Source organism: Zootermopsis nevadensis, unplaced genomic scaffold (assembly GCF_977971745.1).
Source record: "Zootermopsis nevadensis isolate Lab colony 2312 unplaced genomic scaffold, Znev_1.0 Znev_ptg000015l, whole genome shotgun sequence".
In the NCBI taxonomy this organism is placed as follows: domain Eukaryota; kingdom Metazoa; phylum Arthropoda; class Insecta; order Blattodea; family Termopsidae; genus Zootermopsis; species Zootermopsis nevadensis.
The window spans coordinates 3127420-3154125 of NW_028259147.1; the positions used below are offsets into that span (position 1 = coordinate 3127420).

At 40.1% G+C, this 26706-nt stretch overlaps 3 protein-coding genes across 6 annotated transcripts in view; 2 read left to right on the forward strand and 1 right to left on the reverse strand.

The window, feature by feature from the left end:
- Positions 1-3460, reverse strand: part of LOC110828051 (DNA oxidative demethylase ALKBH2) — a 41534-nt gene extending 38074 nt beyond the window's left edge. Inside the window, exon 1 of the mRNA XM_087349066.1 lies at positions 3323-3460. The gene's annotated coding sequence lies outside the window, so the exon portion shown is untranslated. The remainder of the gene's footprint in view (positions 1-3322) is intronic.
- Positions 2489-4417, forward strand: LOC110828055 (uncharacterized). The gene is made up of 2 exons (XM_022060362.2): positions 2489-2638; positions 3196-4417. The coding sequence occupies exons 1-2, from the start codon at positions 2628-2630 to the stop codon at positions 3494-3496; spliced, it is 312 nt and encodes a 103-aa protein (XP_021916054.1). The 5' UTR covers positions 2489-2627; the 3' UTR covers positions 3497-4417.
- Positions 4418-19769: 15352 nt separating this feature from the next.
- The window catches only part of LOC110828042 (uncharacterized), a 49643-nt gene continuing 42706 nt past the window's right edge, over positions 19770-26706 (forward strand). For all 4 annotated transcript variants that reach the window (XM_022060332.2, XM_022060333.2, XM_022060334.2 and 1 more), the window contains exon 1: positions 19770-19913. In XM_022060332.2, coding sequence (XP_021916024.2) covers positions 19811-19913 — 103 coding nt within the window. In that variant the 5' untranslated portion in view covers positions 19770-19810. The remainder of the gene's footprint in view (positions 19914-26706) is intronic.

The window sequence follows — 26706 nt, forward strand, 5'->3', positions numbered from 1 at the left end:
CCGTGGCTTCCCAACAATTACTCCATTCACACACAGAAGAAGGCAATGGCAAACCACTTCTGGATCATCTGCCAAGAACGTATATGAACAGGTCCCAGTCCGAGAAAAGGATGGAAGGATCCTGTTCATATGGACCTGTCGTCAGACAGAACACTAAATAATAATAAGATGAGGTGGTCTAGCGGTTAGAACGCTGACCTTGTAATCCTGGGGTCTCGGGTTCGATTCCCGGCGGTGCCCGAATTTATAACTTGTGTTGGGCAAGGCCGTGGTCTAGGCAACACGGAGTTTTCCTCCGTGGCTTCCCAACAATTACTCCATTCACACACAGAAGAAGGCAATGGCAAACCACTTCTGGATCACCTGCCAAGAACGTATATGAACAGGTCCCAGTCCGAGAAAAGGATGGAAGGATCCTGTTCATATGGACCTGTCGTCAGACAGAACACTAAATAATATAATAATCAACAGCATCTGTTAAATTTGGTTCCCTCTTGGAAGATATCTGTCTTCTGGGTTGTAGCGCCGTGTGGTTTGTTAGAAGTTTACCAACGTTTCAGAGGTCCTTGCTGCCTCAATCACCAGGGCGATAATTACTTTGCAAGCAAGGACTTACGAAACGTTGGTAAACTTCTAGCGGAGTACACGGCGCTACAACCGAGAAGACAGCCATCTTCGTACTCACCGCCGTGAAAACCTCAAATCCTACTCCTTCCTTCTTGTTTCTGCGCAAGTCAGTAGTGTGTAGATGAAAGTGTACAGGTTCAAAGTGCGGCATGACCGAACATCAGCTCGTGTGGTTGCTTTCCCCAGCGCTCTCTCAAACTGCGCTGTGCGTTATGGTTGCTTTGTATTCCTTTCACGATTTTAATATAAAATACCTCGCACTTTAGCGTGAAACGTGCTTATAATCGAGGAACTTTGACCAGTCAACAAGAGTCTTGACCTGTATCTGACGTTGCGCCATTTAGACTACTGCTTACAATATTACACAGCCTTACGTCATGGCCCAATAATTAGTAATGTTGTTGCTTATCCGAAAGGTCCCGGGTTCAAACCTTGACCCGAAGACCTACCCGAAAAATTAACTTTAATTTGCGTCATAAAGTTTTTTTTTTCTCTCAACCTTTCTGAAACCGTGGAAACCCCCCCAAAATTATCTAATATATTTTGATTAAACTGAATACATACTATTAAAAGTAATCATAAATATAATTTACAGTTATTTCTGTCATGCTTAGGCCCTGTTATTTTAATATGGGAGTAAAAAAAGCGTAATGCTTATAAAAATAAAGTAAAACAGAAGAAACTACTCAACTCGCGGGCCCCCGGTTTCCAAACAATCATACGGGAAGCTCGTATTAAAATACAAGTTACAAAACACAAAAAAGTGCTAATTATAAATTACAACCTCGATCAGATGACTTAAATTCAAATGCGTGGCTTGTTCCTCCACCTTGCGAGTTCACGTTTTCAGCTTTCACTGACTTGAATGCTCATCACGGACTTTTTCGTGATAGCACACCCCACCCCTGACCCTCCCTTTTGTTCAACGTGACTGTACTAATGTTTCCTTCCGTTCTGGTGTGATTGCTGGCTAACCCATCGGAATATTTTGTCTCTGAATTTATCGTCCTGACGGAGGACCACACCAGAGTCTGCTTACGACAAAAATTTCGTCTAAAACGACCTCTCCCAGTGACAAGGTCTGACCCTGACTCAGCGACAGATACCCTGTAACATGGTGTGAAAATCATGATAATGAAAATGACGATGATTATAGTGATGATAATGATAAAAATGATGATAATCTATTCTTAGTACCAAACGTCGTGGTCGAGTGCTTCTTATTCGGGAGGTCCCCGGTTCAAATCTCGTCCCGGAGACTGGCTATCCTTACTGGAAGGGAGAGGGGTTCGTGGTTTTCCTCAGTTCCCCCGGAAGTGTTGACCTTTCAATGTGATTTATAAAGATGATAGTGCAATAAACTGTATTACTGCTCAGCACAATAAAGGTTTATTACCATCAACTTTCACTTATGACACTAAGTTAGTAACACGAAAACGTGTGCAAAAGTAGTGGTAAAGTTCGACGAATAATTAAACACTAGATGGGGGATAAATGATCAGCCTCGCGCCCTGTCCCAACTTCCCCGTTGCACCCCAGAGTTTGGTCGTGTAAAAACTGTCTCAGAAATTTCGCCCTGTAGGCAGGACATGTGTTCAGAGAGCACAGCTTAGACTTTCCAGCAAACGCTTTCCACGTTCGCCGATCTTCATACTTGACATGCACACGAGGACAGCGACGAAACTCTTGCCTGCTGCATTACTGAAGTCGATTAAAGGGCTGGCGTGACGATGGACTACTTTTTCTTCATTTGGCCGACAGCTGTAGACAGGTAAACGATGTTGATGATGTTGATGATGTTGATGATGATGATGGTGGTGGTGATTCAGGTCAACGAAGTTTAGAAGAACGAATCGTCCTCTCTTTTCACTAGGTCGAGGTGGGAGTGGGGGAGGGCTTAGACTAATAACGCCGTGTTATAAGCAACTGCAACACGGATAAGCGAGTGATATTTGTGCTGAAAGCCTTAATGAAAACGGGAGTCAGCTGGATACGTCGCTATGGAAACCAGGTAAGTGTCGACTCACGGTCAACAGGGAAACGGGCAGTTTATGATTACGATAGTTAAAAGTTGGATCTCAGAAGTGAAGTCAGCGTCTGTGTGTAGTGACATCTAACTTTTTCTGGCGTTAGAAAGACTAATACAAGTTCCGAATATTTCATAAGTTTCTCTCGCAGCTGTTTTTTTAACAACGAAGAAAATCATACACAAGCTACTTTACACACTCAGAGAGATTAAATGGAAAAAATATAAACAGTTGAGAAACTTATATAATGAGAAGCTTCATGATCCATATTACTGAGTCAAAGGCGGGCAATTATTTAATCAGGGAATCGAAGTTACTACAAAAAATATTTCTGCAGTTAAATAAATGCAGGTCGCAGGTCCTTCTGGACTCACGCTGATTTCCACGAACAAAATCCTTGTCGCACAGGCAACCTGCCTTGTATATTCGAGAGTCGCAGATCCCTTCTTCAGTTTCTCGGGAGTGGGTCCCAGAGGGACAATCATACGACAGTTTAATCTGATGCAAGAATAACATCCTTACTCAATGTGTATTTTTGCAGAACAATGATGCTGACTGTAGTAGTACTGGCGATGGTAGGACTCGCTTGTGCCTCTCCAGTATCACAGGCAGAAAAAGAGGGAGCCTTCTTCACAAACGAGGCTATCAGACAAGCACAGAACACATACCTGATTCCTAAGGATGCGACTATCCAGAAGGTTCAGGAAGGAATCCAGTTGGCGGCCTACGAGTCCATCCCTGGAAACCAGCGGATCAACCTCTTCGAGATCCTGGGGGAACACGTGCCTCCTGAGGTAGTGAACAATCTACAAGCACAAGTGGACCAAGTTGGCAAACAGTAGTGGTTTTATTGTTACCAGGGGCACAAAGGTTTTCTCTCAGAGCTTTCAATTAATGTTGATGAAGTAACGGATGGATCTACAGGGTAAATAATTTCCCATGCTAAGAAGTACGACTGCTCTAGAACAGTGTTTCTCAACAGGTCGGTCGCAAAGGTTGTTTCGGCTGGTTGAAAATTACCACAAAGTTGGGTTTTCTGGGTTTTTCGACTTTGTCCATCGTCCAAGGTTTAAAATGTACACGACGTTTCGATAACAGGATCCGTTTTTGTCTTCAGGTGTTTGGGGCAGGGGCAACTACTCAGTTTAGTCCCATAGAAAGAGCTTGTCTCAATCACTGGACAGCCTGGGTCAGAACAGTACAAAGTCCAAGAAATCCCCAAAAAACCCGACTATGTCACACCCTCGTCAGAGCCCTACAGAATCCTACCATAAAGTTGTAAAATGCAAAATAATATTTACAGCATATGATACAAATTAAGCAGATGGGGGTAGGAGTATGTGAGTAGTCGTGGATTTTTCATCTTTTATAAGGTAACAAGAGTGTTGAAAAACATTGCCCTAGAGAATTATTAGTTTTATCCTAAGTGTTTTATTGTGGGTTCTGACATCACATACCAGCAGAGGCAGAGTATGTATGTCAGTGCTCGGGATCAAAAGTTAGAAATTTTTAACGTCCTCGGTAAATTTTCACCAAACCACAAGAACTGTGTAAAATAAGGTTTAGCAAGTATTAAATTATTTTACCACCAACGTTAAGACGACACTTCAAATTATAAACAGAGAAGGCACATGCTAATAACGATGTTGAAGATGCAGGCAAATAAGGAACGAACACGAACAGATTTTCTAATTAATACTGGTGATATCCGCCATTTTGACAAGGAAAAATAATTTAGTTTTCGACCCAAACAACGACTTACATGCGTTCCTGTGACAACAGCCTGCTACTTTGCGCAATGTTTGGTGAGAAGCGATGATAACAACGCCATCATCATTTCTGTGGAGAGAAGCGAGTAACTCGTCCTTTCACTTGTTAAAGCCTGTAAGGACACGCACATCTGAGAACGGGTTTCCGTTCACCTCAACTTTCTCTTCTCATTTACTCATGTGTTACCTAACACTGAGTAGACTTAAGTCGGGGAAACTTTCTCGCACGTCCATCTGAAACGTCAGCCATCGTTAAGCAAAGCCCCGACTGCTCCGGGAACAATTTAAAAGAGTCCTGGGGGGATCTCCGGGAAAGTTCTGCTTCAGTCAACCTGGTTTCTGTATCTGTTATGACTACGTACAGCTACCTCTCGTTAAACGCGATTTCTCTGTCCGCACCCTGATGAAGAAGGCAGTATACACCTCTGAAACATCTGTCAATATCTACCATATTACACGATTACACGAAGCAACATCCTGGAATAGTCGGTTATAACACTCATGAATTTTATCCCACAAGAAGCAAAACCCTTGACTACTAATTATCACCAACCAACCAAGGTCCCAGCCAATATTTGTTTGTTACACACAAACATGCCTGTTGAGGTAGGAGACTAATTGACAAATTGACAACAATAATTTATAGTGCAAAGGATTCGATGTTGCCAACCTAACATCAGCCTCCTCCTGCCCTCTAGTGGAGATTGCAAAACTACTTGAAAACAGTGAAATGGCTCGACTAAATACAGTGATTCGATTCGATTAAATTCGATTCATTTATTAAAGTGTTTGCCAACAACAAGGAGCCAATGATAGATGATATCGTTGGCATACATCTTGCCACCAAAAGTTTCCATTAAATGTGGTAGGAACATTTTTGTTTTCAAAATTAATTTTCACCAAGACTAATTACACAAAAAATTAATCCAAACAAAAAATAATAATTGTAAATTTCTGCCTTATAAAGGGGAAAACAAAACGGAAAGGGAACAGAATACGAAAGAAGGAACACAAAAAAAAATTCGTTTAAATTGCGTGTTTTCTACCCCTTGGTTAACTTTTCTACAATTATCGCAGTCACAGATAAGGTCCTGGAGAAGTGAAAGTTATGAAAGGTATTTCATTGCAGCCGCGAACTCTCTCCACTGCATGAACATAAACTAAGATCACAGATGTACGGGGCCAAGACTGACTGCTAACTTGTGTCCGGCGTATAGATTATAACTTAGCAGTAAATTATTTTTAAAAGGAAATTTCCATTTCCTTAACAAATAATTACGACCCCCCCCTCATTATCAATATTTAAAATTGTTTCTATGTTAAAGATTCTTCGCGTTCATTCATCAATCCAAGCGATGTCAGATTCACTAACTGGAACAGCGAAAAATATTAACTTTTAAAATCTCGCATCTTCCGCAAACCCCCCCCCCCCCCCCCACAAATATTTTCTCTAAATATGTTTCTTCAGCGCACAAAATATCTTGAACTGATTTAAATCTCATTCTTATAAAATATCGCATAATAAAAATGTTAGCATTAATAAACGTGGAAAGTAGGTTACAAATGTTGGAAGAGATATCGTTCCGTGACCTTCAAGCTGTCGTCGTATTAACCCTCAGAAGTCGAGTAAATAGAATATGAGAGACACTAAATTTAACACGGATTTTTAATTTGGACACTTACCTTGGTGAAATGTTTATGTTAACACGGGCCGAACTACTTTTTGAACCCGAAACTCATCTACATAGTATCTAAAGATAAACTTAAGGTAGTATATTTGCGTCATATTGTGAATTAGGTTAATATTTTAATATTTTTCGTCAAATCACAATTTTAATAAGATAATAGATCATTCGATGCGGAACGTAAAATGATATTTTAAATATTTTATATTTTATTATCTTATTAAAATTGTGATTTGACGAAAAATATTAAAATATAAAGATATACTTCCTACCGCAAATAATGGCTATTCAATATGAGAATCACACTAAACCCATTAATACAATCTGGGGTAAAATAAATAGTTACTGGTTGTTGAACCAGATGGTATAAGTACTTATTATTACAGTCTGAAAGGTTTGACACGTCTTTGAAATACTTAATTCATGAATTGTACAAATAGATCCAAACTTTTCAAAGTCCATTAGTATGCCGGTGACCTCACACATGATGGATCCTCTGTATGCAGTGCACTGCGCATGCGCAAGGAAGAATGCTACCAAGCCGGAACAGCTGATGACACACACAGAGCGTTCGGAAACAAACAACTCACATTTTCAGGGTAGCTTCTCCGATTAAAATCAACGTAAAAATATAATAATTTTAATACGTTTCGTATTCATTTTAATGAAGAAGCAATCTTGAATATTCATGGCTCTCGCTTACAGCATTGTATTAAGATAATTGGATACTGTTTCCGATATAAATCCTGAAAAGAAAAGCCTTTTCATTTAATGTTACGTAAAAATTGTTGCAATAAGTCATAAACTTTTGAAACACGAAGCTCATATAAATAATATTTAAAAATTCAGTCATTTCCGCAAAGTAAATACGTTTAGTATTATTAACAATTTATAATATCGACTGATGTTTCGAAATAAAACTTTTAATTCTTGTTCAGATCCATATTTTGCGATATGAACTAATTTATTCTTACGAGTCTTTTTGGAAAGTTGAAAGAATTTCGAACTAAACTTCATCAAAAGTAGCAGATATACAGACCCAATAAAATAAAAACTAAATTAAATTTGTATGGCCAATTTTGACAGAAAACAATGTCAAATATAATATAATGAGCAACTGCGAAGCTGAAAAATACAAATTGATATATTTACCTCCTCATTACGCTTTCATGTATGCACTTTTTGGAAAAAACCGATGATTTATTGCAGAGAGTCACTAATCACTGACGTCAATGCGAGATTGGAAAGCTTCGATATTTTAATTCCATTAGAGCACAGGAATTTTAGTTGGACAAACAGGAAAGAGGATTATTACGATTTGTTGAAGTGAAATCCAAATTACCCCACACCGGCAAAACTGTAGCAACTTTACAAATAATTATCCAGCATTCCTATGGAAGTGCAGCTTAGAATGTCAGTAAAAAAACGTGAAATGTAGCTCGTTTAGGAGGATGCAAACAGACAAAAAATTTATGCAACCAAATAACTGAATGTCAATTCTTTTTAAGTACGAGAGGATACCCTCTTTTAAGATTCGGAACACGACAATACTCAGAACCGATGTTTATTACAGTTACGCGTTGTTCTCCTTCGATGCCTAATCTCATTCATATGCAGAGGGACCACAGATTAACGTAAGATGGCTGTCTTCTGGCTTGTAGCGCAGTGTAATCTGGTAGAGGTTTACCAGACTGCACGGCGCTACAACCCAGAAAACAGCCATCTTCAGACTCACCGCCATGAGAACCTCAAATCATAATTGTATTAACCTATCTATAACATAAACAGTTGCTTATCATTTGCTGTTGACCTTATGTGATAATATATATGAATGCGTGATGTTATCACTGCCGTGGAATCGTTGTCTTTTGCTGTTAAGGGATTTGGGGCTTTATGGGATATTATAACCGTTATCATGGTAATGCTGTTAGGGGAGGTCTACTACATACATGTAATATATCGCAGCGTTTTTATTATATATAACCTCAATTTATTATTATTTAGTGTTCTGTCTGACGACAGGTCCATATAAACTGGATCCTTCCATCCTTTTCTCGGACTGGGACCTGTTCATATACGTTCTTGGCAGATGATCCAGAAGTGGTTTGCCATTGCCTTCTTCTGTGTGTGAATGGAGTAATTATTGGGATGCCACGGAGGAAAACTCCGTGTTGCCTAGACCACGGCCTTGCCCAACAGAAGTTATAAATTCAGGCACCGCCGGGAATCGAACCCGAGACCCCAGGATTACAAGGCCAGCGTTCTAACCGCTAGACCACCTCATCTTATTATTATTTAGTGTTCTGTCTGACGACAGGTCCATATGAACAGGATCCTTCCATCCTTTTCTCGGACTGGGACCTGTTCATATACGTTCTTGGCAGATGATCCAGAAGTGGTTTGCCATTGCCTTCTTCTGTGTGTGAATGGAGTAATTGTTGGGATGCCACGGAGAAACCGGGGAAGGCCCCGGAGGAAAACTCCGTGTTGCCTAGACCACGGCCTTGCCCAACACAAGTTATAAATTCGGGCACCGCTGAGAATCGAACCCGAGACCCCAGGATTACCTCAATATAAGATTGTATTTGAAACTGCGTGACATGAAATCGTATTACATTAATTAATTAAGCAAATATAAATAATAACATTAATTTTCCTTACATATTACTCTCCTTTGGCTTGATGCTTGGTTAAGTAACAGGGAGAAGTTCATACATCGTATGACTTGTGGCATGGACAGATTTTGAGCACGAATGCTGCTTAGTAGTAAGATTAGGCAGCATAATGAAACACGATAGCAAACTTTAAAATACAATGGCCGGCCCAGTTTGGGGCGACCCGTGACTTGGAGTAATGGCGGACTCTTTTTGTGGGGGTGGAATAATCGCGGCGGATAAATAAAGCTGTTCTCTGAGATGACAGTTCGGGCAGGATGCTCATGGCTTTACAGGGGTGAACAACTCCGATCTGTCGAAACAAGACGTCACTGGAATAAAAACATTTCGTATTCAAGGGATGAGTCGGTTGTAAGGACAACCGGCCATTATGAATTACAAGACTTGGAGGTAAAAAGAAACTATATTCTGATCTAATCAGTCCACACGGCGCCACAACCCAGAATACCATCATCGACAAGGGTTAAATTATTATACCCTGTAGTGTGACGATCAGGTCAGTGACGAGACCATCAAAATTTCTGATGACATCAGAAGATAGTACAACACCGAAATAATAAAAAAATTGAAATGAAGAGGTGAAACACGGCTCTTATACCTTTTCGTAATTCCATTGCCCCAGAAAATTATATAGGCCTATGCCTACCCTAATCTGTTAATGTATACTTTTTCTTGTTTGAAGGACATTAGATGTCTGAGTAAAACACCACAGAAAACCGGAAACAAATCTGAAAGAGTGGGCCGAGTTCCTTTGTAATGTAGCAATGCGTCGCTCGTACTTGTTCAAAGTGCCTCACTTTGTCCCATAAGTTTAAGGTACGAGCATGTGTCCAGACTATAAAGAATTTTGAAGTAAACAATGGATTTTTATCGAACTTTGGTATCGATATAATTCAATGTGAGGATGATTTTGCTTTCAAAATGTTCAATTTCTTGCCACGAAAGTGCCAACACACTGGTTGTACGAACTTCTGAGGAAATGGTCCGACCCTAACTGGGTCCTTTAACTCTTCGATTTAGGGTAATGGGGATTTGTTCGGTGGCGGATGTCTTAAAGACATACAGAGTAATTAATTTTTTACAATCGGGCCAAGCCAAACGTGTTTTTATTTATGGCTTACTTGAAGACGCTGAATATAGCTCAGACCACAAGCATCAAAGGATAGAATGAATAACGTATAATGAATTGGGAAGAATACTGAAGGAGTCGGTTGTAGTCTAATTTAAAATACTCTTCCGGCATTTGCCTTCAGGGACTAAGGACAACCACAGACATCCTCACTCAGAACAGCCAGCCTCCAGGCAGAGATTTTAAACTAAGAAGTCCAGAATACGAATTCTATCATCAGGACGATGAATAAGCGCCCTGATGACGGAGGCAGCAAACACATACGAAACTCCGTTAAACTTCTACCAGTCTACAAGCCACAACTACTCTGGAAACAGCCATTTTCAGAGAAATTATTATTTATTTTAATCTGTGAGGCCTAATCCTTCGGAACACTGAATGCCAGTGGCGGGTTAGGCTACGTAAGAACGTCGTAGCTGTACTGGGCCGTCTATGTAACCCCTTGGGGTCTCGAACACATGACGTCAAGCGAACGTTTCGCTGTTTTCTTTTCCGGCAATTTCGTAATGCACCTGCGACCGACCACCAGCGGAGATGCACACTGTGTTACCGGAGGGATTCCTGACTCAATTAGAACTCACAATACAGACGCCGTGCTTCCTGGAAGAAGGCTGTCCAATCGGCCACTTCACTATTATTCTCGCACAACACCAAGCTCCTCCAGTTCATCTTACTTCGATAAAAACAACTAAGAATTCTAATACTGTATGTGAGATTTCGTGTTCTCACGGCAGCGAGTATGAAGATGACGGCCTTCTGAGATATTACGCCATGTATTTCCTTACAAATTGACCGACGTTTCAGAGGTGTCAGTGTCTCCATCATCAGAGTAATCGCCCTGATGATGGAGGCATTTCGAGACCACGCGTTTCAATATCCCGGAAGGATGATTTCTTCAAAATACTAAAATTTAATCTATTTGTTATGGGAACGAAACTTGGCATCTAACGAAGAATGAACGTGAAAAGAAAAGTGATTTGATAAAACAAAAAGGGAAATGAAAATTGATACCTTCATTAAATACGGCGTGGGTCATGCATAAACATATTACGTAGAAGACTGGGTAGACGCCAAAAAGTAGAAAATATCTGCCCTCGCCGGAAATCGAAACAAGGCCGTTCACTCGGAAGACAGTTTCGACTATCCAGGAGTACAGAATGATATGAAGTTTTGGGGGAATGACGGTCTTCTGCATTTTTTGCGCCGTGTAGCATTCTGGTTACGTGGTAAAGTTTCGGTGATATAAAGTCCTGAAGATGGAGGCACTATGTTCATCCGAAACGTTGGTATTTATATTCACATCGCCGTGAAAGTCCTACAACTTTTGCTGTCATTGCAATGCACGAAACTTCTTTTAAAACTTATGTTTGCCCGATATAGGTAAATTTCATCCTCGATTTCTAGAAAATGTTTACCATGGAGTAACCTGATGTTACAAACGTTACTCATACGACCGAGTCATGGTGTTGTATCCGGTGTCAAAGAAATAATTCTACCAATATTTAATTTCAAATACTTACTTCCTACGTGGGTAAGTTATAATAAATTAGATCTCCTAGTAGAAAGATCCGTGATTTAGGTTCTGACCAGCGGACGGCTACCCTGATTTATTTCGTAGTTTTACTCAGTCCGGCCAGGTAAATGCTGGTATAGTGTGTGTCACAAGAGTGAACAGTGGAGCCTTGTTATTCGTTAAATCAGTACACAGTTTTAACTTTAAATGACGTTATAATTTTAATTTCGTTTTAATTTGAAGAAAATGAGTGTATTTAACAAGCCATTTATAATTCCTTCTGCTGAGAACAACTGCCAACCTTACAGTGTTACAATTCCGTTGAAACTAGTGGCACTACTGATTAAGCTCGCACAGTTACAGAACAACACAGTGTTTCCAACCTAACGACGTGCTAGTTGGGTTGCCTAACAGCTAGGGATTCAATAAGCAAAAGTTACTAAGCAGTTTGACAATGGATTTTTCAGAACCCACCCTTGTTCATACAAGTTGCGGTCCTTATTATTTTATGTACCAGTTCTTAACCCTTAAAATCTCATTGGTGACTATACACACCACTTGACTTAATAATCAACAAATCTGCATTTTGTACAAAGAATATATTTATGGGTTTATACGTCTGACTTAGTGTGATTAAACTAAGGGGTTAAAATAGGCTCCATCTGTAGAATGACAGGGAAAATAATTTTGGAAAAGATTAATGACGAAGCAGATGAATCTACTGTCACTTATGGCAGGCGCGTGTTAAGGTTTCCAGTTTCGATCTTAAATTTGCATCGCTAATTAAAATGAATCGATTTTACGATTATTTCATACACGAGAGGTTCCGAATGTCCCACAGTGGACAGAATGTACCAGTTACGGAAGCTTCGTTGTCATAGCAAAGTTTCTAGCGACCAAGTTATCCATAAATTAAAACACGACCAACTTCGTCAATGAAGTGATATATACACACATGTCGAGCAATTATAAACACGCTTTGTGCAAGTAAATGTGCGGGAATATGTACATAACAAATGCTGGACCTCCCGCATCCTTTACACAAAAAAGACCTTGAGGCCTGGTCTCATTAAGTGATTCATCTCAACTTCCACTCACATCCCAAGATCTTCCTACCTGCTTCAACCACACAATGGCATGCTCAAGGGTATGAAGGTGGGGGGGGGGGGAGGTGAAAGCCTATAAAAAAAATAACACCTGTCCTACAGGACAAAGATTGGGGTTTACATAAATATTTTAGAGGAGAAAGATGTTTAGGATCTGACTTTTTTTCACGGAGGTGAGTCCGAAGATGGTTATCTTCTGGGCTTTTGCGCCGTGTAGTCTGGTATAAATTCGCCGACGTTTCAGAGGCCCTTACTGCCTCCATGATGCCATGATAACAGAGGCGACAAGCACCTACAAAACGTCGGCAAATTTCTACCAGACCACACGGCGCAAAAGCCCAGAAAATAACCATCATCACACTCTCAGCCGTGAGATCCTGACAACTATCGATTCGATTCCGGCAGGGGGCATTAAAATTATTCTCTTTATAAACACTTCCGAAACTGAAGATGAGGACAACTCAGCCTACATCGGAGGCATGTTTCCCGGGTGGCTGAAGAATGCCGTTGACTGCTCTATAATGGAGTATGTGGAGTTATACCTACACGACTCCAATACGCATAAACGAAGAACAGAGAGCTGTCAAGGTGACATACATAGTACAGTACTTACTCGAAGTTCTGCAACTACAAGTTCTCCAGTCTGCCTGTCTACTGCAGCATCACACATCCTTCTTTACAACTTCTTCATCTGGAGTGACGTAACGATAACTGGAAAAGACAAACGAAGAAGCGAAGTCATGAGATGTTACGTGTCTGACGAGTCTGGGTGTCTCTATAATCCAGCGTTTCACAACCTTTTCCTTCTAGCGGCACACTAAAATATAGTTCAGTACAATTCGGTACGCTAAATCATGTACCTGTTGTCATAAAAGTCTGAGTATGCGTGAACAGAATATTATACCTCGAACTTCGCCTTTCGTTCCTAAAACGATCTGTAGTTTATCTTAAAGTTAATTAAAAATGTAGCAAATTAACATAATTCTCGGTACGGGTAAGTGACGGCAGGGCTTCAGTAATAAGTGGCAAAATATAAAATATTACGATTAAAACCAGGCGGAATATAGAACAGATACAAACTAACGCGAAGAAAATTTTACAGCGAGCGAGAACTTGGTAATCAAACAGCAGCCGATGAAATTGGAAAAATACATCCAACAACATCTGACTACTGTCATAATTCCAAGACACGTAAAAGATCAGTTTAATTAAACATTTCTTGGAGTTCTTAGATTCAATCCGGATGAGCGCAATCCAAATGCACTCTGCTTTTCGCCATTTTAATCCGACGTACCTTCATTTCAAAGACGACGTTACGTTATGAACTAACAACGAGAAAGATTTACCGAATTTATGCATTGTTATTCGGTATTATTCTTTTCACCTACCTATAATTTTAACCCTTTTAAACATATTTTTCTGGTATTTTATGTACGTAGCTTCGAGTTTCTCAAGGCGTTGAAGACATTGATTGTGGTTTTCTGGTTTGTGACGCCGTGCAGGCTTTTAGGTGGTTACAAACGTTTCGGTGGGACATATGACCCCCATCTTCATGGCAAAGATGTGTTATGTTAAAAGTCTAACATAAATTCTGATTCCTTTACATGTTCGATAATATATTTTGTAATTATGACTCTTGTTAGAGATCGGTATGTCGACGAACTTCCAAGGCATATTTCGCCTTATTATGGTCCCTATTTATGTTTTGCTTAATATATTGACATTATACGCATTCCTGAGATTCAATACATTAGAGGAATATTAAACAAAAATTTCATCACCAAACTGGACCTACTAGATAAACGTTTTGGATGAAACGATTCTCCTGAAACAAACAATGCAGACAAGACTACTGTCTTACTGTCTGCCGAGGGAGCTCATCATCAAACCAGACGTTCTACTAATCTACACAAAGCTACGAGAACACTACAAATTCTATGAAATCGCTTTCAGGAAATGCAGTGCTTCGAGATGTGGAAGGAAAAGTGACTGACCGGCTGGCGGGGCTACTTAAAAGGCAACCCATGAACAGTGAGCTGAGCCAACTCGTATATCCACTGCAATATCGCACTAGCAGGGATGTCCACCTAATTAACACAAAGCAGATATAAAGTTCTACCACAGATCACATGCTGACCAGTTACAGACACATTTGTCCTATATATCACCTTGAAATAAGAACATAGCAGATGATATTCTTCTGGGTTTCGGCGCCATGTACACTCGTCGATAGATGTCAACGTTTCGGAGAAACAACTATCTCCATCGTCAGGGTTAAAGCAAAAACCCAGAAGAACAATATAAACCTCAGCTCTGTTAAAATCTCAAAACTCACAAATTTTCCAGTATATTTCAGGCTGGAGTTTGTCTGAGACTCACCTGTTACGAAGCTTGAATTCCTAGCTACACTGAGTTTTACTCAGTGACTCCAGGCTAATGCCGCGGCAGTATCCTTAAATGGGCCACTATCACCTCCTTCCAAATCTTTTAACTACTCGCCATTCATTATCATCTCCGAAAATGACTCATCGTAATTTAACCTCCGCAGTGGAACAGCGTCGCTGAATATTTTATTTTATTAATCACTTCCACAACTGGTTTCAGAAAGGAAATGCACAACTAGGCCTTGCACAGGCGTGCATGTTGTCTCTGTTAGTGGGTTCTGAAGTGGTCGGCGGCTGGCTTCATGAAACTCTCTACGAAAGCCACGCTCTTGGATTTGACCTTACAGGCAGAAATGTTATATAATTCTATATATACAGCGATGCTTTAATGATTTGTGAGATGGAGGAACCATAAAACTCCATGTTCTATGGGATAACAATAATTTCCAAAAATAACAGATCTCTTAAAAGTTGTATATTTTGTTAAGAATTAGGGCCTAAAATTGAATATAACTTGACATCTACTTGAATTGTTTTATGTTTGATGACGATCAACCGTTACAGTTTACACAAGCACGAAAAAATTTGTTGTGCCAGTAGAAGGGTAAATTTTTAAATGAAACGTTCCCTTGTACGATACAAATTACGAGATGGAGACAGTAAATGTTTTGGGTTTCCATTCGAAGAGAACACGTTGTAATCTCAAGGTACGTTTCGTTCTACTTTATTATATTTATTTTATTTATTTAGTGTTCTGTCAGACGACAGGTCCATATGAACAGGATCCTTCCATCCTTTTCTCTTCTCGGACTGGGACCTGTTCATATACGTTCTTGGCAGATGATCCAGAAGTGGTTTGCCATTGCCTTCTTCTGTGTGTTATAAAATGTTGAAAGCGTTATGTGATACGGTTGAAAAGTAACCAATATATTATTAAAATTAAGGGGCAACTATGCGTACCACAGGGTTTCCCGAGATATCGAATCAAGCATTTCTGAAACGTCGATAATTTTTTTTACGATACTATACGGCGCCAACATCCCAGAAGACGTTCATTCTAAAATCTTGAGTCTGCCCCCAAAATTCCAAGACGTCTGGACTATAGTGAATTCCATCGCAAGCAATACGAAGTGCCGTCTGCACTGTGAGAGGCGATCCGAAGGCTCTCTGTGCGGGACGTACCTTGCCTACACACATGTGCAGTGTCAACAGCCACACAGCGCGGTAGCCGCTGAGCACTCTTCCATATGAAAAAACAAACACTCGAAATGAGAGCTGGCTGGAATCGTAGCCAAGAATTAACACGAAAACTGCAAAAAAATGCAGGGTCTCCAAGGTACTGGAGTACTTCAAAATAGTGAGTTCTCAGGTTCTCACATCGGCGGTGAGTACGAATATGTCCGTCTTCTGGGCCGTTGCGAGGTTTAGTCTGGTAGAAGTTTACATCCAACATCAGGGCAATGGACGTCCTAATTATGCACGCAGCAGGCACCTCTGAAACGTCGGTTTCTTTGTCACATTTAGCGAGTGACAAAGAAACCTGCTCTTTTTGTGCCACAACACAAAATCCAACTTCACTGCCCGCAGATCGTTTCCAGTTTGATTCGTGACGAGTCTGAAATGAACAGACTTGAAACATCGCGAACATTTCTGCAAAACAGACAACGTGATTTCTCTCCAGCGTTCAAGAAAACCAGGGCTTATCTACAATTCTCTACTTTACCATTCGTATTCACCAGCTTCAGATCTTACTGACAAAATAACCTCAGCTAAAAACAGAGCCATACAGACAAGTCTTTTGAATGTGTTCCTTTGCATCGTTAACTAACTTTCTCACTAACGACAAGAAATGCTACCGGCAAAGAGTCATCCGTTGCGCTTGGAAGTTGCCAAACGATGGTAGGTGACGGATGTCTGATTTCGGTAGTTTTACGTCCTACACCGGGTCGCCAGACACTTGTTGAGACAGGATGAAAAAGTCAGATCATTTTTAATGTAAATTCAAACAAGGTTTTTGTAGATAATGTACGCACATATTTAAAACTAAAGTTTTTTAAATCTTAATTAAACATATTTTGCATGTTAAGCCGCGAGCAGATATGAACACACGCGAGAATGAACACTGATGAATATATCCCAATAACCGTGTGTGAACAGCTAGTGATTTTTCGTACTATCCGCGGCGAACGGCGAACGTGAGACGGCAGTGTGCCTTAGTTGCTGTTCCTGGGCGTTCTAGGGCACCTTCTTTGAGAGTGGGACCCCCAGCACTCATTGCACTGTTAAAGAAACTTAAAAAAACAGATGGCGTGGGACTCAGGGACAGCGCGAGATATTTTGTTGGTTTTTTTATGTCGGAAAAAAAATATAAATTGGAAGACCAGTTACGGGACAGACACGAGAACGAGAATTTAATAAGAATATCATTGTAACAATTTTCCTCACGATGGTATGATTTTGTTCGATTGAAGCTTTATTTAGACATTATACGAATTATTATTGCGGACTTCCCAAATGCTTGCTTTAGCATTTCATAGGTTTCCGTAGCCGTTTTGGCGAGTCTTTGGCAAGAGATTCAGGCAGAATCGCAGATGGTGCTTTACAGGCTGACAAAGAAAAATTTCCAGGGATGCTTCCAGGCTTGGCAGCGGCGCTGGGATCGTTGTGTTCACTCCCAGGGGAACTACTTCGAGGGTGATGGATGACTTTAATACCTGAGATAAGTGTACGGGTTTTTATACGCGCAGTCTGGAAACCTTCCGATCGCACCTCGTATTCGGCCGGTAGGTACCGAAATTAAATCAGCTCTGCAAGTATTAGAACAGGTAAACAATTATAAATTTCATCAATCATCCGTCGAGTAGTTTCGAAGAAAAATAAATGTACTGCGTAAATGAGGGCTGAATGCGGTGGCGGAGAGAGCCATTTCAGTACGTACCACTACTTACAACTGTTTACTGACCACTCCCCACCTCTTAGGGCCTAGGACCACGCGTGTGGAGCGGTACGCCCACGGCACTGACGTAACTTCCCGTCATCTAACTCGACGATAATAATTCTGCAGGCAACATCCGGTCGTTCAAGTGTCAGTCTACGTCAACTGCTTTAGAGGTGATATTTCAAGTTCTTACACCTGTGAGTAAATGACTTCTGAGATACTGCGTAGAAATTGGCTGACATTTCAGAGGTGCATACTACTTCAATCATCGTCCTGATGATGGAGGTGCTAAACATCTCTGAAACGTCGGTCAATTTTAATTATACTACACTGCGCAGTACCCAAGACGACATACATTTTCAGATGCTTTACAGGGTTTCATTCAGGCTTCAACGTTTTCAGAGAGAGGGAATTGTGAAGAATGTTTCCTATGTCATTCTGTTTACAATGGAAGGAAATGAGTCTGTGATGGCTATCAATCATGCATGGATCTTATGACGACATGGAACCACGTACCACGATTACCAAGACACGAACTGAGCCGGATGAAAGAGGAGAGAAAACAGTATAAAGACTATAAATTAAGAGAAGGAAACTGAATGAAGGAGCTACATTGAAAGGGACGATTAGATTAAAATTGTGACCACCCATCAAATTTTTCAATATCATATATTAACTGGAGAAATTAGTAGAGTAAAAATAATTTTCGCACAAAAGATCTAATAATTAACGTACAACGCCGCGGCTTAAAAATAATAATTCATTTCAAATTTTTATTTCCGTGTTTACCTGGAGTAACCAAATAAAATCACAAATTAATCCTGGCAAGTTCACAAGTTTGTAGGGATAAGTTTTCCTCCTGGAATGAAATATTAGTCACAAATGGAAGATTACTGACTTTAAAACTGTTTCATCAGTGATATCTCATGCAGAAATGCCCTCATTTCTGAGAGTATTCATGATAAATGCAAATAGATTATGATTACTGAATTACAAAATGTCCTTCGCAGGGGTTTTTATTAATAAAAGTGCAGGAACTTCTGGGTAAAAGAAAATTCATATTTGAAGTAAGCGGTCGGATTTAATCTACGGTTGCCATTACACTCATCCCATTTGCCCACGAATCGTTCTGGAAATGGGAAAGACTTCTACCTTTCCTCCGGGAAGTTCACAGTTTGAATCAACAGAAATACGCTGACACTTAAATCTGTTTCCCCATCCACCATGATTTACTCATCATCGGTATGTAATTGTCTCGCTTTGTCTCTCTTAACACTATATTCTCAGACATTCACTATTTCTGTTCTTCTCCCAAGACTTCAGTCTAACCAACCTTCACGCCTGTATGGAGGTAAAGTTATCGCTAACTCTATGGATAAAATTTCTTCTCTAAAGTTTAATAGTCGCTCAGCTCCAAATTCCCCGTCTTCTGTGGAACTCAAAGTTCATTACTGCTTTCACAAAAGCCCGCCATAATTGAGCAAAACAATAAGTATTTGTGAGGACAATTCTCTATAGTTACACGCGTTCTAGACGGAGTCGAGTGGCCAGCTTCGCGTCCTGGCCGATTTACCCCGTGGAAAGAGCACTCAGGTGCCTACAGAATACAAGGTTTAGCGGACCCAAGAGCCAATCTGGAAGCAGTGGCGAAGAGATAATTCTGCCCCTACAGCTAATCAAACCCCGTTGATTCAGCTCGTAGCAAAGTGAGTAAACAGACTTGCAGTTTCACACCCGAATAGGGCGTAATTATAATACAGACTTCCAGGGCCATATCCACTAATTACCGATATCGGTTTGACACCGAGCGGTTTCTCAGGTCGTGGTGTTCTCCGGTCTCGGTCGTTCCCCCCTCCACATTCACGTCTTTCCCGCCGCAACGGACAGAGGAGCCTGGCATCTAGTGTTCAGCCAGCCCGCCTGGAACCAAGACGCACAGCGCACGACACCCTGGACTATGACGGCGTCGGCGACAATGGTCATCGTCAAAGCGTCAGTATTTGCCGCCGCGATGATTGGCCTCTTGGGGAACGTCCACATGGCAGTGTCACCAGTAGACGGTGAGTCCTCACACGTATTTTTGGGAGATCTGGTGACGACTGGAAGCAGGTAAAAGTTATGGATGACAGAAACGTTCATTGCAAATCAGAATTGATCAATGAGAAGTATATTACTACATTTGTGAGCTGTCCTTATTGTGTCTCGCTTCCGTAAACAACTGACCTGCAGCTAATGGTTGGTAATAAGGAGAAACACGTGAAGGTTTAACTAGACACGCCAGTGTACAAAATTCTGCTACCTCTCAATGTCATTTTAAGCATCAACAGCGACTTTTTTAATTTTAAAATGTTCAACAACTCCTAGCAACGCTATACGTTTCAATGTCAATGCTTATGTAAAAATCTGTGTGTTTAAAATGTAATAATTGGGTGTTTCGAATGAAGATGATGACCTTATGGGTTGTTGACGCCTTGTAGTCTGGTAGCAGTTTACCGAAGTTCCAGAGATGTTTGTCCCTGATAAGCACCCCTGAAACGTGGGTAATTTTCTACCAGACTACACGACGGAGCAAACCAGAAGACAGGCTTCATACTCGCCGTGAGGACCTCACTTCTCACTTACGTGTTTAGTGTTTAAAACGAACAAGCTCATTTTCGTATTTCTCCGAATGTGTGTATACATGGGGTCTCAATGAACTTGTCACAATGCTTGAGAGGCGAGACAGCAATGAGATATGAGGAGGAGTGGAGTACCACATCGCCCCGAACGGTGGCGCGACCTTGTGCTACTGCTTACGTAAATGGCTGAAGTCAGTGTTCTAAAATGTATTGACGGAAACAGGAAGAAGTCAATTTAAAATTCATCTTCTACTTTAAAACTCCGACAGTTTCTACGTACTTCCTAGCTTATATAATTATGCCAGATAAGAGAACGAATACTGAGAGGCTGAAATTTTAATAGCTGACTGTGTGTTCGGTGACTGGGTACTTTGTTCAAAAGGATAAAATAAAGCAACATCGATAAAGCTTCAAGACAGTGAAATTATCAATATTACCAACACAAACTGTTTAATTATTTTTGTTTAAAAAACTTTAGGTTTCTCAGATTATATACCGTTGAATAAAGAATTGTAAAGGATTTGGAAGGAAATGGTAGTGGCCCGAAATTTACTCGGAGAGACTGAGGAAAATATAATACAAAAATCTTAATTACGACTGCCGGTCTCCGGGTTGAGATGTGAACCAGGGACCACTTACTTACGAGGCCGAAATGCTGACCATTCTGCAGCAGAGACGTTCTGCACGAAGTTATAAAATAATAAAATGATGAGATACTGTAAAAAAAAATCACGATCACGTACGTACGTGCCGGGCAAAATATGAAGGAACGTATCATTACTGAACAACTAACACATGGAAAAAAATTGCAGGTATCAGAGTTAACTGAGGCTCTAAGTCTATTTGAATTAGTAAGAGCCCGCACCTCAAAATATATGATCTGTTCATACATATACGATTCAGAAGCCAGCGAGTGTTGTCAGAAACATTGATTTATTAAAGTTTTCTGAAGTGTGAAGTGATTTTATACTAGTGAAAATACTTTATGCCAACTAGAATTAAGTTATAAGGCAACATTTTTAATTAAAAACAACTTTTCACTAACCTTTGACGTTAATTTCATAAGTCTAAATCGAGTTTCACAAACTACACTCGTTGTCTTCCGAATCGTCGACATATAAATTACGTGTAGTATTCATTTGTGTTTAAAGTCTACAAACAGAAGAAACAAATACGGAGTTCTTATTTTCAGCTCGACTAACAAAAAGATGGTTATGTATCCTATTAAATTGTATTATAAGACTTTATGCAGACATACAAACCAGGAAATTTTTCAGAAGGAGTTTTATGTCTGTAGTATGGCCATGTTTGTTTTACTGTCTTGTATCTTACTGCGGAAAAGGCAAAGTTAAACATGGAAACTTTTGACAACAGCCAAAGATTTGAAGTTTTAAATTTAGCCTATACGGCGATGGTAGCCACTTAGAAGTGCTAAATACTTTATGTAAGAACCTATCATCTTCTCCTATAGAAATACGTATCAGCTTAATTAATTTTTTTAGAGCGCTATATAAGATGTAGGACATTAATGCAGCTTAACGTTACACTGATGTCATAGAGATCATAAGCCCTTTTACTCAGTAAGTTGACACAGTACCTAGTTTAAATTCAAAGCTGGATGTAGGTAAGAAACGGAACTATTTACACTTTAATATTTAAATAAAGAATACGCCATGCCTTTCACAGATATTAATAAGACAGCAAGAGCATGGACGAAAGAACAGTATTTTAACAAGCTTTAACAATGCCTTAAAATACAGATTAACATATTACTGAAGTACAAACCTTTGCTCACGCCAGGAACATGTCTTTATATTCTTCCTTTGTACTCTAACTTTATTTATTTGCAATATACGGCATACACACACACACACACACTTGACAACTTATGCTGAACACTGACGATTTATCTCAAGAATTAAAACCCGAAAACTCAAAACTGTTAATATAAAAATCTTATCGTAAACCACTTCAGTCACATTTAAATCACTGAATCACACAGCCCGATAAGGCAGAGTAACCCTGTGATGCAGAGATTAATCCAAATGTTATTCTAAAAATTCAGTCCGTACCTAAAATAAAAAAATAACACTTCACCATTACAAACATCAACCAGTTAATTGTGTTAACCGAAATAACCGCTGATTAGTCTGAGAATCATAAGAACCTCCCCCCCTCAAAGAAAACCCACTGTGAGTAAAATTAAGAATTGCTGATAATTAAAGCAGGTGGTACATATAATTACCATTGTGCATTAAAGTGTGAATATCACCGACCAACTTAATATCGGTCTTCTAAATAGCAGCTTTCTAAGATGGTTAACCAGCAAAATTTCGAAATCTTTTCCTTTTTATCTCTTTAAACAGTTATAAGTCGGCGTATAGGTAAGGGATTCCAAATCACATGAAAAGAGCTTAGTCCACGTTTCATAGGTGCCCGCTGCCTCCATCATCAGGGCGATAATGAAAACAGCAATCACCTTCAAAATTTCAGCCAATTTCTACCAGACTAAGCAGCGCAGCATCTCAGACGACGGCCATCTAAATACTCGTCACCTTACGAACCTAAAATCACGAAATTTATTTATTTTTCTTAATTCTCATAATTTTTCAAAAATATTTTTTTAGCTCATAGTCCCATAAGCGTATGAAACAGCTTACAAATGTATAAATAAATACATACATACAAACAGCTTATGTTTAGTTTTTATTCTTCTGATACAGAATTTATAAAGTATTCAAGGGAGGTATATGAACTCTCGGCTTCCCAACTCGTGTGACTAATGCAGGTGTACAAATGTTCGAATTAAAATAAGATGCACATCTCTTTGACCTTGGTTACTGAAGCGTATAGGAGTTGAAGTCTGAGTTCCTTATTTTTTATACTGTACATCAGCTGGCCATAACTCTGTTCAACAGCCAGACAAAAAATTCATTGTGTGCTTCAGTGGCTTAACCGGCGAAAATGCAACCGGCGCCTTAAACCATTACACACATTCCAAATCCATCGAGGCACAACCACCAGCTCCAATTTTAATTCAAGGCTCTAACAAACTTAAATCCTTTTTCCTTAAACATATATAACAGTATTTGGCGTATTTTCATGCACTTACGCCAAAATCTTCAGAACAAGTAGTAAATCCTTTACATTATTCGGGCAAATCTACAAAATACTTAATGTAGCATCGTGTGAGACAGCGGCGAAACACATGGAACAAATATTATTAGCATGATCAAATCATAGAGGACGAGGTAAACAGGGCATGTAGCACAAATGGTAGCAAACGAAAGACAGAGAAATTATTATAAAATCTTGATTGTTAAACCTTAATAAAAGTGACAATTCGGAGGATAATAATTCGAATCTTCAGGAAATAAGATGGAGGTGTGTGGACTGAAATGATAAGGCACGTAGATACTCGGCAGGTTGTAAGTTGAACCTATGGAATTTTTCCGATACAGGAAACTTTAAAAGTCACGTCCGGCTCCCCCACCATCTTCCACTCTTACATTATTCATGATATGTGCAGCGTAGTGAGCCCCACATTCAAGAGACCTTAGTTCAGTTCCATTAAGCCAGGTCTGTAAGATCAGTATGCATGAACGAGACATCTAACGATATACACGCATGTAAACGCGCAACTCAGAATCAAGAGACTTTTCAAAACATATTTCTATAAGAACACAACGCACTGGAAAAATTTCTACACAAATTACATGCTTTAAAAAAAATTTACCCCCCCCCCCCCTTCACTAAGAATTTGGTCATCGAACTCGCTCCACGGAGCAGAATCCATGTTGAGAACCTAACAGTACACTCGGTTAGTCAACAATTTATGAAACTCGAAGGTTCATTACCGTGTTCACAACAGCCACCACACATTTCGTAATATGCTACATTATTTATGGTGAAAAATTGTTGGCCCCCTCGCCGAACCCCCAAGCTGAAGGACCGCCCATTGTCGGCTGGCCGCGACCGATTATTCCATATCTGAAAGCCTTCTTCTCCAACCGCAACCAGAGGACACGCCATATCGCAGTGACGAGGGACCCACTTAACATGGTCATCAGCTACTTCATATCGTATACAGGTTTGTGCGCTCTGACGACTTCGTTAATGCACTTCGAAAGCCACTAAAAGAGAACGCTGAACAAGCTAAGGACCCCCCCCCCCCAACAGGATTGTGCACTTAAGAACAAATACTTTCACACCTTACAAAAATGTAATACTCCCACACGTAATCTCCTAGTGGCTGAGGGATTTTCTGCAAAACATCTTCTCCTTTCTTCGTTCTGTGCGAGTTAAAAAATACATATAAAAAAATATCAAAAGGATTCTGAGGTACCTTAGTCTCGAAAACAAGACACACGCTTCGCGAACCACACATTTTACCCCTAAGTCTTAAAATTTTAGAGATAATTAAACAAAAAGGCTGTCATGATGTTTTGAGACTTCAGGTTCCCACAGCGGCAAGTATCAAGATGACCGTCTTCTGGGTTCCAGCGCCGTGTAGTCTGGCAGATCGCCCAGATTTTTACAAAATTTAATATCAGAAATCCTTGCGCGTTCGACTTGTTGCTTGTATTTGTAAGACAGCTTCAAAAGTTACTATTTACAAGAGTGTATAGTGACACAAAAGACGGAACACGCCAGAGTTATTATGCGTACATTTCCTAACTTGTTCTGTGTTATATTGCCATGTCCTGGGTGTTTGGAGGATATCTCCAGCCCGTCGAAACCCTCCACGTGGCATAAGGGACTTATTTTGTTAAATCGCATCTGAATCGGGAAAAAAAAATGTTTTTACATCTGGTTGCTCTACAAGTTACCTTGACCTCGTGACGCGCTGTGGTTCCTGCCGGAAATGTACTGACAAATGGTACTGTTGCCTTCAGCTTCACAGTGACAGTTGTTTGCAAGAGCCTGAAGCCAGTACTGTAACGTCAGAATAAACTGCTCGAGTTTAGTCGGTTTGTATATGCATATTCGTATTTACTCATAAGTTTTGAACCATCGCGTGATTTCCTCAAAGTGCATACGTGTCCACAACAGGACGATTTCGCCTGTCGTATCGCATCCATCAAAAACTACGCATCGGACCTCGAAAAAAAAAGTGATACTGGAGATGGGGCCTAAACCAAGAGCTCCCAAACGGAGTTCATATTAGAACCTACTAATACTGCTTTTACGTACACATACAAAGTGAAAGAAACAGTGATAAGCTTACAGTGTTACAGCGAGTCTGACACATGGACAGCCATATTCTAATTCTCTATGGAGCAGAGTCCTACTTCAGAATCTGTCGGCGCGCTCAATAAGTCAAGAAATTCCCTGCCTTGTTTCGAATCCGAAGGTTCGTAACAGTTTTCACAAAAGCCAGCCACCAGTCCCTATCCTGAACCAGATGAGTTCAATCCACACCTACACCTTCATTTACATTTTAGTCTCAAAGTGGTCTCAACCGAGATTTTGTACGAATTTCTCAACTTCCCCCCCCCCATTTCTCGCTTCAGGTCCTATCCATCTCACCCTCCTTTGAGTCTATCATCGTAATAATATATTGTAAAAAGTACACTGGCCACTCACCCCTATTTAGAGCCAAGGTTAAGAATGAGTAGGAGCTATTACACCCCCCTCCCCCAAGCGCCTATATGGCGTATAGCGGGACAGCTTTACTTAAAAGGTATACGTTATGGAGACTCCTCATTATGCAATATTCTACAGCATCCTGTCACTTCATCACTCTTTGGTCCAAATCTCAGCAGCCTCATCTCAAAGACCTTCAATCTGTGTTCTTCCGTAACTTAAATGACCGAGTTCCAAACTCATACGAAATAAATTACATTGTAGTTCTTACGTTTCTGGACAGCAGACGGGAAAGAAATCTTAACGGTATGAAGCGTGTCCTTGTTCCGGATTTCACGTTCTTTATTGAGTCAGACAGTTTCTCATAGAGTTATTTACGACTGCAAGACACTGATTACATTAACAACACGTATTTTCAACATATAACAGAATATTATATAAACAATGCACGCAAAAGACATCGTTAGGCAGCGGTTTGTAAACCCCTGCATTATAGTATTAATCACCTTTCTCCGCATGTGTGTAATTTCTCAGACATACAAACCACGTGTTCAGTTTTCCCTCCTTTAACGTAACGACAGGGGAAACATGAAGTCACTAGATTTCCATCTCCTAGTGTCAAACAAAAGCCACAGACCCTAATGAGATC